Source organism: Spea bombifrons, chromosome 1 (assembly GCF_027358695.1).
Source record: "Spea bombifrons isolate aSpeBom1 chromosome 1, aSpeBom1.2.pri, whole genome shotgun sequence".
NCBI lineage: Eukaryota > Metazoa > Chordata > Amphibia > Anura > Pelobatidae > Spea > Spea bombifrons.
The window spans coordinates 116197686-116212551 of record NC_071087.1 but is presented as its reverse complement, the minus strand read 5'-3'; the positions used below and the strand labels follow the sequence as shown (position 1 = coordinate 116212551).

The 14866-nt window shown below is 37.4% G+C and overlaps 1 protein-coding gene across 1 annotated transcript in view; it reads left to right on the top strand.

Annotated features, from left to right (window-relative positions):
* TTC28 (tetratricopeptide repeat domain 28) overlaps window positions 1–14866 on the top strand; it is a 146764-nt gene that overhangs the window by 90618 nt on the left and 41280 nt on the right. Inside the window, exon 12 of the mRNA XM_053452234.1 lies at window positions 6282–6422. Within this exon, the coding sequence (XP_053308209.1) occupies window positions 6282–6422 (141 nt within the window). The remainder of the gene's footprint in view (window positions 1–6281; window positions 6423–14866) is intronic.

The following is a 14866-nucleotide window of genomic DNA, read 5'->3' as shown; positions in this document are numbered from 1 at the left end:
TTGAATAATGAATAGTTTCCAAGACACAAGCAAAGCCTAGCCACTTTTCATGCATTCTAAGGATGGGAAATGAAATATGTGAGAATGGTATGAGTAGTAAATGGTAAGCCTCTCGCTGCTGCCTTTAACGTTTCATTCCTTTGGGACACTTAAAAATGCTTGAGACATTTTTAATGCTTGTTTATTCCCTGGTGTTCAAACAGTTAAATATTTTAGAAAGATGAGAATGTAAAATAGGTTGGAAAGTACAAAAACTCAATGAGCCAAGAGCTTCTTATCTACAGTTCTGTTTGACTGCGTAATCCTTTCTAGTTCACCTATCCAAAACGGTGCCACGCCAGAGAATAAGTGGAGCTGCGCTTCAAATACCACAGGTGTTGAATCACTGGCCGGGGGCAAAGCTGTCAATCTAACCCCCACCAAAGCCTCCCGAGTCCGAACAAGCAACAAACTAGATATTTTGTGCAGTACACAGCCGATTAAATAAAATACATTTATATAAACCCTTTCAATATTTCAGTATTAGAACCAGAAACGAAGAAGAATGAATACATGGATTCTATGCCTGGAACAATAAAGACAATATTATAGTGATTGAGCTGCTAACATTGTCTGCACAGCCCTAATGAGCTCAATGTAATATTTAAAAAGCTTGTAGAAAGAAACTTAGGGGCAGGGAGGCCGCCAGAAATCTTGAGGCCCAGTACAGACTGGGCCCAATGCTTCTCCCATCAGTATGCCCAATTTTGACCCCATTGCTCCATCCATCACTTCACCTTAAGATCTTCCCATAAGCACACCTTATGAAAACAGGGGAGAGCCTAGAGTTAGTGGGGTCTGGGTGCAATTTTTCTTCAGGGCCCACCTATAATCTACCACCATACACTTATTTACACACACACGCATTCTTTCTCCTGCTCCTCCTCTCCCTCTTCCAGGCACCACTAACCCTAGGCTTACCCATGACAATCCAACACCATGCTCTGACACACAAACGTACTGTAACATCATACACTGATACCCCCACACACATGCCACATCACTAAATACAAACGCACACACATTTATGCTTACACCACACACTAACATACACTTACACACTCTAACACCATACAGTAACAGACAAACACTAACATCTTACAGTAACATACATGCATGTTAACACCATATACTTGTGCACGGGCATGCTAGCACCATATACCAATACACACACTCTAACACTACATGTGTACATACACACCCATGCTAATGTCATACAGTAACACACAACACCATAGACACAGACACACTAACATCACACTTTTATATTCATGCATATATACACACACAGTAAAATACTAACATACACACACATACAGTAGCATATCTACACACAGTATAATACTTACACACCCACAGTAACATACTTACTCACTAACACGAACATACACATACATATAGTAACATACTTTAACAGACTAACTTCAAACACACACATACTGTCACACTAACAAACTTATTATCCTGGCGATCAAACTCAGAGTGTTTGGCCTGAGGAAACGCGGACCACAGTGCCAGCCTAGCAGTATGTCCAGGGGAGCTGGAAATGAGGGCTCATGGGGGTCACATACCATGGGGGTCACATACCATGGGGGCACATAATGCACATGCTCTCTCAGCTGATGGCGCCCTGCTGTTACTTTTATGCCACTTAAACAAGTTCATAATACATATATCCCTACATACCCCTTTATATATTTATATACAGTGCACACACACATGTATGTATATATATATAACCATGTGATGGATGCCAGTTGTAGCATTTTTACCAGTTTTAGCATTTTTCTTGACATACCATTCAATAATTTACATGTGAATATCATTCTAAAAGTACAATCTGCGGCTTTTAAATCACTGCACAGTAATAACCAAAGCTGATGGGGAACATATGCCGCCTGCGCACACTTAATAAACTATTCTTTCTTATCTTTTGGCAGAGATAAATTATATTTTAATGATGTGTCATTTTGATGCAGTTAATCTTAATGCTCAGCTGTGGCTGGCAATGCTCGAATGACCCTTTCTTTGTTTTGCGAAGACTAAATTAATTAAACATTGCCATTCTTTTTTTTTTTTTCGATCTTTTTGTTGTAGCAACTGACCTGTAATCAAATTGTTTGTGTGCCTGCTTTTAGCAGTGCAGTTTACCAGATGACATGTTCTTTTCTGTCTGCCTCGAGATTCTATTTTAAATTTTAATGTTCTGCCAGCACTTGCTGCCCATTGCACACATACGGCCAAACGTATGGTCATGGGAATAAACATAATTAAGATATATATATATATATATATATATATATATATATATATATATATATATATATAATATACACACAGTGTCTATATAGTTCAAGTACAATTGCTCATTCTAAAAGGAGTTTGAATCAGTTTACACTGTAAATGTATTAATGTATGTTCATGGAAACAGCTACATACAGCAAGTTTGGAACTAAGCAGTCTTCTGCTGTAATTCTTTTTAAGGTCCAATGAGGGCACAGGTATTTAGGCTTAGCCTTGCAAATATTGACCATATCAAGGCCACTGTAAATTGTGGAGGTTGGTATGGGTAGCGAAACCTAACTTGACCACTCATCAGCTCAGTGCAGGATTGGGCAAGAACGCTGAGACAAGGTTGATCCAACTTGTCACTAGTCCCACTAATTCAGCCAACTCTGCCACCTTTAAAATCCATCCTTCTGCTGGCTCTACCCATATCTGATGTAAGTAATGTAAACCCATTCCTCACAAACGAAGGTTGCATGTCAGTGCAGGTGTTGAACTACTTATATCTCCCATTTTCTTCTGACAGCTTCCAGCAGAATTATGATGTCTGAAGTCCACCATGAGACGCCCTGTCATTGACAAATCATCCTTCTTCTTGTTCATAACTACAAGAAGGAGCAAGCAGAAACTTTATTAACATATGTCAGTGTTTATTACTAGTCACTAGAACCTTCCAGTCTGTTTTGACCTTTCAATTTTAGATTACGCAAACGTCCATTAAATCTCTCCCTATCTTGAGTTATATATTGATCCATCAAAATAAAAGTTTGACAGCCTTCATGGCCAAGATTTCTGTTTACAGTCCGTGTTCCTCCATGTGTCAGAGCTTCAACATACCTGATTCTGATCTTTACTGACAATCCAAGAATGTAATAAATAGCTGAATGCACCTGACAGCTTTAGGATTAAATGTCCTATAACAGGGGAAGTTCTTCTAAAATGGAGATTTCCTTTGACCATTAAAAATGATATTGTAGGGTTAAGCATCTGTTTATAAGGGGCATCCCTTGATGTTCTTCTTTAGTAGCAAATTCAATGAGTGTATCACACTGATCTACAGTGCTAAAATCTAAATAATATGTATATACCGGGTAAATAAAAGGCATGTTTAAAATTAAAAGTATTTAGAGAATACATTCTTGTTTTTCTAAGTACCTTACTCACATACATTAGCAGTTATTGATAGGTCTTAAAGGAGTTTGTGCTCTAAAGTGAAAGACTATCAGTGTTTTGAAACTGAAATCATCAAAGTCCAATGAACCGCAAGAGATGGCATCTCTAATATGACAAACAGATTTAAAATAAACACTACTTCCTAACCATGAACATTTGTTTTATTTACCTATTCATATTAAAATAAAAGTATGTGCTTTTTGTGTGCCTTATATGTAACAAACCAAAGGCTTTGTCTTGTCTAAAGGATTTCAATGACGGTAATCCTTAAGGACAAGCGATCTTAGATGTATCCAAAATCTCAGGCACTATAAAAGGTCTGCGTTAGTAAAAATTTATTGGATTAAATGAAATGTGAATGTAATTTGAATATTACATTCTTTTTCCTTCTTGTCAGACTAAGTTTGATGAGTATTGTAGTTCAACCAGAGCTCCTAATCCTTTTTAGAGAGCCATATCTGTGTGCCACCCAGAGACATATGTGCAGCAGGTGGAAACCACCCGAGCAAAACTCCTAGCAACATTAAAGGACGGATAGCTGCTGGTCCCTTTAAGTTTTTGTATGGGAAATGCAGTTGTTCTCTTCCCCACCCCAGCTATTTTTTCTGTTCATGAGATGTTACCTCAGAATAGCTCCAGCTATTCAGACCCCCATGTGCAGAAAACGTGTCCATTGATATCAGAGAAGCCAATCAATAGCAAGAATCATTGGACCACAAATGAGGAGGGCAGCTACAGCTACTACATTAGCCAAGTGTTTTTCCCCCAAAATTTTTTAAAGAATAGGTATTAAAGTACTCATTAAATACTTTACTTTACATTCTTTTTACCGGGGCTGTCAGGGACATCAAAATGAGACCTTGTGAAGGTTAGCCCAGGCTATCAATCAGGATTTAACAACGGCTATGTTTGAGCTTTGGTATTAAATGAGAGATTTTGATTGACTTGTGTGTAGTCGAGCAAAAGATACCCATATATGTCTCCCCATCAGGCCTGCATCATAGGCTGAAAGCTAAGAATGTTTTTTAGAAAGGGTCTTCATTATTGCCGGTCAACCCCACATACGTTCAAATCAGTATAATATATTATGATTAATTGATAAACCAACCAGAGTCTGAAAATAAATGAATGTAAAAATATCTGTTTTGCAGAAACATTTGGTGACCTTTCCAGCTAGAAGATATTACGTTAAATATATACATATGCAACAAATAAGTCAACTGTTGCATGTGGCTTTAGCTTTTGCAGAACTCCAACTGAACGCCATGATGTTCTGGTAGTCCTCGGTAGTCTTTTAGGCACCATTCCCCTGATTTAAGTGACGATAAAGTAAGGTGAGATAGTAAGAGAACAAGCAGAAATGGTCGTGGGAACCGGCAAGGATCTATTTCAATTGATTTCCAAGAGGTGGTATCTGCACCAATAACTGCTACATAGATCACATTTACACACTAACAGATCTGGCCAACAGCTGCTAAAACCTGAAGCACACCAACAGAACTGAAATGTCCACTATGTATTAGCGCCGTCGGCAAGCTAGAAATGTGATCACGTACTTGCTTTGTTGTAGGCCTAAATAAATGATTACATTTCATTGCTTTTTTGCATTGCCGGTAAAACTCACAATGCTGCGGCTTTGAGAATGTTTTTGTTGTTTCTGTTATACATAATTTAGTGCTCTTCCTACATTTCAATTTACTCATGAGATCACAGCGAAAACATTAGAAACGAGATATAGAAACAAATCAGTTGAAGCGTGTCACGCCTGCAAAATATCTTAACTCTCGGGCTGGAATCCGTGGGGATGAGCCAATGCAATAATAATGACACAATAATGTGGTTCTCTAAAATGATTTCAGATACAATCTCCTATGAAGATGTGGCATTGAGGCCCCTGTGAATAACACTTTTCTTCCAACTAGTCAACAACATATCTTTGCAAGGATTTCATTTTAAAGGTGTCTGTTAGGTTGTGTAAGCTATTTTTTCCAATTTCGTAAACCCGTGTTTCAGGCTCGGTGGGTCAATAATAGAACAAATTGCATTGACATCACTCCCATGGTGTAACAGATTTATAATACCCATGGATCATCATAGGTCATTACTGTCAACATTTAATCAAGCCATATGATGTCATAAGAACCAGATGACTTAATTTTATAAAATATATAACAATTAGATTTTTTCCACGATTGTCTTTATACTGTAATGTGTGATTGTAGATTTTTGTTTTGTTTCATGTTGTTTCATTAAGTTGACATGGGGTGAAAGAAATGGCTGTATTTATAGATATAAATAAGATCATTTGATGCAGAAACATTTTGCCATTCCATTTAGCACTTTCACCGTGTATAAAAATTAAAATTGTGTTACATTTGCTGTGTATTGAAATAGATATTGTTTTGTTTTTATTGTTTAAGGTAGTCACTAATTGGGAAAAGGTGGGCAAGGAACAACCATGGCACTTTTTATTTTTTCCATTCATTATATGGACTTTAATGCATAGGACAGATGAGAAGACCCTTCCATTTTTGTGGTGTCCCTTTGCTAATGCATCGACGGATTCTGCAGAATGCATTTTTACAGACATTTATATTTTTCCCATCTTATCATTTACAGGGCATATGGTTTTGCAAGTTTGGCTTTATAAATGTTGTATTGCGCAAATCATTTTAATACAGTTGTTTTATCTTGTTAGTTTCTGATGCATTTAATAATCTGGCTTGATTTTGGAGACTGATGCATTTCCAATTTAAAAATGTAATTCCATCTTTTATCTCTAGGACTTGTGCAAGCAGTGAGACTGAAAGCGAGGCGGGGGATTTTATGGACCAGCAATACGACGAACTTAACAACAAAATGAACTCGGTTACAGATCCTACTGGTTTCCTACGTATGGTCAGCAGAAACAATACTTTCAACAGGTAGTGTGTGAACGCATACTCTTTACTTAAACCCTGGAGAGCAATTGACAAGTATACTCAAACAAACCACCAACTACCAACCCCTGCACCTTCTGCACTTCTGTGCAATTTGCATGTACCATTACCAGAAAACTGACATAGGCAATAGCAGTACTTTTCATTGTGTAATGACAAAAAAAACAACAAATAAACATTTAAAGGTACCACAGTTATGTCACGATGACATCATTAAGTTGCCCCTACAGTTACACAATCCATCCTATATATGGGAGTGGTTTCAAAAGAAAGCTCTACTTACAGTATATAGTTATTTGGTGGGTACAATAAAGAAGAAGGAAGAAAATTATTGCTAGAGAAAGGCATAGTGAAAATGCTGAAATGTGTAAAGAAAAATAAGTTTTTGTTCCTTAGGCACTAAAGGCATGACATTCTTCCTATCATAAGGCACTTAATGTTACCCACAAATCCTGATGGCATAGAACATCGCTAGGGATGCCAAAACAGCTTTCTGAATACACAACGCTTAGACAGAGAGAGATACAGAAACACACAGTGAGAACAAAGCAGACAAATATACACAGATACTCAGACATAGGCTCTTTATTGAATGCAGTAGGATTCTGCTGTCTCTTACTGCGTTATTTCTTTGACAAAACTTGATGATGTAATCAAAAAGCACAATCCCATACAAGACATATTCTTTTGCGGCATCCAAACCTCTTTGCTTTTGTTCATCAAAGTAACATAAGGCTATGGTGTATTTTTAGGCTGCCTGCAGTATCTAAAGAGGCAGTTGTCTATTATTTTACAGATCAGTGAGTAAACGTGTTTGGTTCAGTGATCCCTGTCTTTCAAAGTGTTTATTTCACGCACATCACACAGAAAGACTCGGCAGAGCCTGGAAACCTGGGAGCATTAGTATTAAGGATAAAAAAAAACAATTGAAAATGAACCAACTTTAGATTTGTGAACATGAACATATCCTTTATAATTTATATTTCCAGACAACAGTGTGCCTTAGGCTGATGTGGGACTATAATTCCCAGCATCCTCTGACCATGGCTGCTCGAGCACATTGAACAGAGGCGTACTGTTTCTCAGGATTGGGTTACTGTAACACAATTACTGGATCTCTTTTCTACCTTTTTTGTGTCCCTGAACAAATCATTTTGCATTCCTGTCTCCTTAGTTAATGTTATACTATCATTATAATATTGTTCTGATGACTTCTCTATAATTCACAGCGGGATTGGCTTTCTATGCCAGATCTAATTATCCACAGAGCAGCAATCTGTTCTGCTAAAAAAAAAAAAAAATCCCTAAATTAAATCACATTTTTTATATTACCGAAGGGCAAGGGTTTCACAAAAGACAGAATTATTCCTTCTTCATTACTTAGAGCTCTCCAATTAATGATGTCTTTTTAGAGCCGCTGATTAGACTAAATATTTGGTGTTTTTAAGCGAGTGAAAATCTGTGGAGTTAACAAACATTTTAACAGTAGAAAGGTTTCCATGTTTTTTTTTTTTAATCATCACCATGTTCCTCTCAATAATAATATCCATGCTTGAATCACTATATATGTACATACTCTGAATGTTTAGAATGGGCCTGAATGTAAGGGACATACATCAGGAAATGCAGTGATGGGCCACATGTGGACAGGAAGCGGTGCAAACTGCGCAATACCTTTTAATAGTATTGGGAGCAAAGCATGCTTTTTTTTATATATTTCTCTGGGAGGGATACTTTTTTTTTTTAACTTTTATGTTTTTATGTTCAGGTTTAAGTTACATTTAAATTATTTTATGTTCAAAATGTAACTTCATGCCAGAACTACGCTAACACCCCTGACTGTTTTTAGGCGTTGAGGGTTATGTATAATAAAATATTGTTACCATAGAATTAGATGGATTGGTCTCGCTGTTTGGGCCATTGCTTTGGTTGCTATGGTGATAAGACATCACATCACTGTATATGTATATATATATATATATATATATATATATATATATGAAATGTGGTGTTATCAGACTCAATGTTGTGTAATTTCTTTGTGCTGTGAGTTATTATATTATATTTCCTTTGTTAAGTTGTTTCAGCTTGACTTGGAATGGCAACGTCATGGTAACTGATTAGCTAATTAACTGTTCATTTACTTGTGTCTGCACGAGGGTCATTAACTTATACACTTAATTGTTGTAGTGCTTATAAGATGCTGTGGTCATTTTCAGCATCATTAGTCAAATGTACATTTTGCAGTATAAGAAACTATATGATAGTTTCGGTCTTGTATTTGGGAAAATGCTGGATCGTTAACTTTCATTGCTTAGTGAAACATTGTAGGGAAATTCATTATAATCTGATTTTGAGGGAAATGACTGTGCGTGGATCCTTTTCATTCTTCAAGGAATAGTCTAGTCCTTAAAATTATATATATTTTTTTTTAATCCATGCTGGAGTCGATTTTAGTTTGGGCATTGCTTTGTGTATGGTGTAAAAATGTTTTTGAGGACCTCCAGCATTCTGGTAGCTGTCTGCTGCAACCCCTATTATACTCAGCCCTCATTACAGCTATACGTAATTGCTCAAGTCAGAATATAGGTAGACCATGCTCAAGTCAGTCAATTATTTTTTCCCGAAACGGCTAAAAACCCACAGACAAGGGACCACTGGCAGTCCAGCTACTGTGGGCTTCAACTTCGATTTTGTTCAGAGGCTGGTTGAGCATGGTGGGAGTCGTAATCAAGATTCACCGAGAATATATCTCCCTGCTTTAAATACACACTGCAGTTATAATGAGTTCTATTTTATTTACGTTCTTCATGGCTCTGAAGTGGTACATAGGCTTTATTCAGACATCTGACATCCTTTCACAAGTCTAAAGTTAGAACAAGAACAAAGAGTCAGTGTTAAGTACAGTGCATGGCTGGCACTGGGAATGTTTGTTTTGGTAACCAGTCCTTTTTGGGGTAGATAGTTTAAAGCGTTGTTCTCATGATAGTCCTCTTTTGTTATGGTTCTTTCATGTGGCTTATGAAAAAAAATATTTATTTCCTTTGTTTCCTTCCTTTTTTACTTTGATATATTTCTATATACTTCTTCTAAGTGGAGTTACCTAGAATGATGAAAAAATGTTTTGGAAGGTTTTACTTCCTTATAAGCCGTACTGAGCATCGTCTTACTGCTGGAAGGTGAAGTCTTTAAATGGAATTGCTGTTGGAAAGGACATTTTTTGTCATTGTGCTCCAAAAACTGTTCTAATCTACTTGTGTTTGTGGTTATGTATATTCTGGGTCTCAATTTTTTTTATAATATATATATATATATATATATATATGTATATATATATATATGTATATGTGTAGTAGTAGAAGCATTATTAAACACTCATCCACATCTACCAGACAAGCCAGAAGGCTTGTTTCTTTCTCCAGAAATCCCATGGTGCGGCCACAACCACAATGAATTCTGGGTAGGCAAATGCAAATAAGGTCAACAATGATCACCTTTTGCCTCTATATCCACTTTCTACATGAATCCCTTGAAGGGAAATATTTTAATTTGCCTACCCAGAATTCCTTGTAGTTGTGGCAGCACCATGGGATTTCTGGGTTGTCTGGTAGATGTGGAGTGTTTAATAATGCTTTCTACTACCCCTTCATTTTAGGTGGAAGGGTTTTCCATCACCTTTACCCGCCATAACTTTTGTTATTGGTGTATTTATGTATATATATTTACACATGTACCACACCACACATATCTGCATTTACTCCTGGATAAGCAAACCTGTTATGGACCTGTAAAGATTAAATGATACTGAACACAATACACACGGTCAATCACCTCGTTACAAGCAATTAAACAAATTAAGAGGTGTCACTTTAAGGGTACACAAATGTCTTGTAGCAAGTTGTGAATGAGGCCTAGCAAGCTGAGTTTTATAGGGCCTTAATGACCACCACCTCAATTAGATTCCTGCTTGCTCAGAGTAGAAGTTAACCTTACCCTTTTTGTGCAGCATTTGAAACACATGCAGGAAAACCATAATAGCTGCCAGTGACAGTATTCTCCTATTGGCACACCTATTAAAAATATGTGATATTAATTTACCGCAGGCAGTTTCTTTCAGCCTTCTCCTTTGAACCTTTCCTCTAACTAATGGAGTTTTATATTAAAGAATTGGCCCAAACATAAAAAATATATAAAGTCAAATAAGCTTTTCGGTATCTTGGAAGCATCTTCCTCAGATGGAATGTCTAGATGGTGATTCCATCTAAGGAGGAGCACTCTGAAGTTCTGAACCTATGTGACTCTACATGTATTTCTATGTGAGCCCTAAAGACAATGTCTTGTTAGTCTAGATAGATAAATGGATGATGGTAGACTGATGAAACAGCCTCCATTCAGAAGTTGTGGAGGCTAATATAGTGAGGGAATTCAAACATGCTTTTGAATCTAAGACAAGGACTGATTAAGTTCTGAGTGTTTACATCAGGCATCAGGAAAAACAGGCAGACTAGATGGGCCAAATGGTTCTTATCGGCCATCAAATTCTATGTTTCTCGATACAAAGGAACCAAATATTACTGGAACTCAAGACTTCAGATTCTGAAGCAAACATTTAATGTGCAGTTTTAGGGATAAATAAGTATTCCTGTTTATTCAATTACAGTATGTGGACATCAGCTGGCAAACATCTGCTGTTTATGTCCATGTAGAGCAGATTTCACTGACGAATCCAACGAAAGAGATTAACTGGAGAAGAGCCAGGTGTCTCAGGATGCTTAGATACTCAGCCGTTTTGTGATTATGGGAACAGTTTCATGGAGCATTTTCAGACGTAATTATTTAATCACTTAATTTGTAGAAAAAGACTGAAACTGCCTTTATCTTTCCTTTCCTTATGAAACCCTTCACTTAACACATACTGGGCAATTATCCTGTTATCTCCTGCTCCCTATTTCAGAAATCAAATTTGTAATAAAATAGGCAGAAAATATATTAAGTCATGCACATATTAAGGACGGATGCTGGGTAGGTATAGTAAGAAGAATGAAATCACTGATGGAGTGCCAAGCATTTATATGGAAAAATGATGGTCCTCTGTTTTGGTTCTGATGCGCTACATAGCAATATAACCAGTGGTAATTGGCCAAAGCAGCAGACAGTCACACACTTCTGCTATGTACTTCCATGCCTGATGGTTTCCATAGAGGTATGTCACCTATGACATTCTGGAAATAAAACACTGGAGACATCATTAGGGAATACAGGAGACATTGTAAAATGCTGAGAACACTTTTAGGAAACCAATAATCAGATCAGATCTAGGTTGACATCATATGTGCAGTGCTTTTTATGTGTTAAGTGTGCAATCTCTCTTCAAGTGTATTTCTTGAAGTTCATTATAATAAGCCCAGTACTGAGTCTGGAGTTTGGTTCCAGTGCAGTTTGCAGTTGCAGGACATCAGTTTCTTTCCGTACAGACCAGGTTGAGATTCATGTGTCAGCATGCAGGTGACCTTGAGGGAAACCCGAAGCCTATGCATTACTGAGTGTTGGGTCATAATTCGGGGACCTGAAACTCTTAAGTAAGCTAAATCATAACTAAATGTACATAAAAGGTAAAAGTAACAGAAAAATGCAGTCATTGATTTCACTCCAGCTATCATTAGCTGTTGAAAATAAAGCAAATAAAGCAAACCTGCTTATCCTGCTGAAACCTGTTGGTGGCAAGACCTTCTCTGGATTAGTCCTCTTCTTTGTGGTCCCACAGTAGGACATCATGAGGTCAAATGTTACCTACATCCTACAGCTGGAGTTTGTATCTTTCTTGCTTGTGAAATAGGAAGAGGTACTCTGTTAAAGACTTATGATAAAGTAATTTAATGTATTGGCCATCTGTATGTTTTGTGCCATTTAGTTTTTAATTTACGGTTGCTTTTTAAAAATATTTCTACATTGGCAGCTGGTTTATGCTCAGTGCATTATTGTCTTCTTTCTACTTCATTACAGCAGGGAAGAAGGCTCTACCACTGACATCAAGATCCATCTGGATCATTGCTTTAGGGGTTTGCACTTTGGATATGCCATTCTGCATTTTGCAGATCTATATGTTTCAGCTCCTAAATCCTACATCTTGCAGTTTTCAACTCCAAATAACCTTGTAAAGTTCTGCTTACAGTGTATTCATATTAGTAACCAACTTAATGCGTATACCACATGGAGCAGTTATCTTAACATCCTGTTCACATGATCAGCATGATTACGTAGAAACATAGAATTTGATGGCAGATAAGAACCATTCAGCCCAACTTGTCTGCCTATTTTCCCTTAATCAGTCCTTGGTCTTGTCTTAGATTCAGGATTGTTTTATGCCTATCCCATGCATATTTAAATTCCTTTGCTGTATTAGACTCTACCGCTTCCACTGGGAGGCTACAAGTTTCCATTTAGAGTTCAGGCTTTAAAGACAACTTAGGTCTCTTGATGACATTCCTGAATCACTTATATACCTTTGACACTGTATGATTACAAATATTTTTCAATGTGCATTGAGTTGTTATTAAATTAAGTTGTTAGAAAAAATCGGTAGATTTTGTTATAATGCCCATGAAGATGAAGAAGCCACTTCTTAACTGCTGGGCGTTTACACAATCCTACAGCGGAAGAGTCCAACATCTCTTGGACTAACACAGCTATATGCACTTCTCTTATAAATTTATGCATAACAACATGACTTGCAAAGAATATCTATTAGCCACCCGCCTACCAAATGCAAGATTACCAGACTTTATTACTGGCTTTTATGTCAGATTTTTTCATGGCTGTCTATGGGAGAACTGGTCTTCTGTTACAATGGAAATAGAATCTACTGGCAAGTGTCCCACAATATGGAGTGGTAGGAATGTTTGGACAGTTTGAATTTCTTTTTATTCACTCACTACTTTTCATTCATTCCCTTTTTCTTCTTTAAATGCTGCAGGGTCACTGATCAGGGTCATCATAGATCTTCCCAACTAATCCTGCCACAAGCAGCCGCAGTGGTGCCTGTTATTGCTGGGGCCCTAGGCAATTGCCTAATGTGCCTATAAGCTTTGGCCTGAGCCTAAGGGACAGCTACAGTGGGCCCCTTATTTAAGCATGGGACTAGGGAAGCTGACATTAAGATGGAGAGAAAGCCATCTTGCTTTATGGCCTAACATCTGCCCTTGAAAAATAGTCTCTCTCACTGGAGTGTCGCCTTTGACATTAGCACAAAAATATTATTCATTATACACGGTTTCCATGCAGACAACAGGATGTGCGTCTTTGTCTGAGTTTATTTTCCAGGAGTTAATGTGTAATCCCTCTTAAAGTAAAGCAGATTTTCAGACAATTGCCCTATACTTTACTCAAAGCATTTTCCCTAAGTTTGCTTTTAAATACAGAGCTTTGTAAGGCCATGAAATGCATTGCCCCCCCCCCGTCCGACCAAGATTTATATCAAACAAACAGACTCCTCTTTCTGCTTCCTGTTTTCGAATGCATGCATTTCTTCCTTTTTTTGACAGGATGAACAGATTTATAACCAGGACCAGTCTATTTCCAAAGCCTCTATCTTGGCTTTTAAATCCACTTGGTTGCGGGGAACCAGACATAACATTTCCATGCAAACACAAGAACATTATCTTCTAGAGTGATGTCTGTACGATATTCCTGCAGCTATTGCACTCAATTCATCCCTCCCGCAATAGGGCATGAAATGCTTTGTTTTTAACCCTTCGAGAGCAAGAGACATACAGACATTTGGCAGAGAGAGGGTTAGATGATACCCCATAGGTCTTTGTGAATTCGAAGATTCAAGATCTTGCTTTTTTTCACCAGTCGTTGCCAGGGCACATTTGGCACTCAGAGTGTTAATACTGCCTCATCATATCAAGCCAAAGTGAAATAATGGTGCGTTTACTGGAAAAAGCTTTTTGAGTATGACAAGAATTAAAGCTCTATTAAACATATCTTGAAAGGTTGGAGAGGTTCCACTAGTGCCACATGGCTGGCTAACACTAACATCTAAACATTAGAGCCATATGGCCCTTCTTTATAACAAAAAATGAGAAGTCTAACATAGCAGCTGTGCCTGGAACGAGTCTACGCGTGCTCTCCATTTAATAGGAAGTTATTCATTTTATTTTAGAAGAATACTGTCTTTTTATTAAAAATACATAGCAGTAGTCTTTATATGCATCATAACGTTACACTTTTGATGCACAGAGAGTTTCGGACATCTGATATGATCTACAAGTATATAGATGTAAAAAGAAGTACACAATTTTATGTCTTGCCGGTTCCATAAGTCATGGTGTACATATTGTTTACATCTTACTATGTTGCGTTCTTACCGTTATCTTATTGTGTTGCTTGGCTACAGATGTTACATGTGGAACTGACCTAAAATGGAA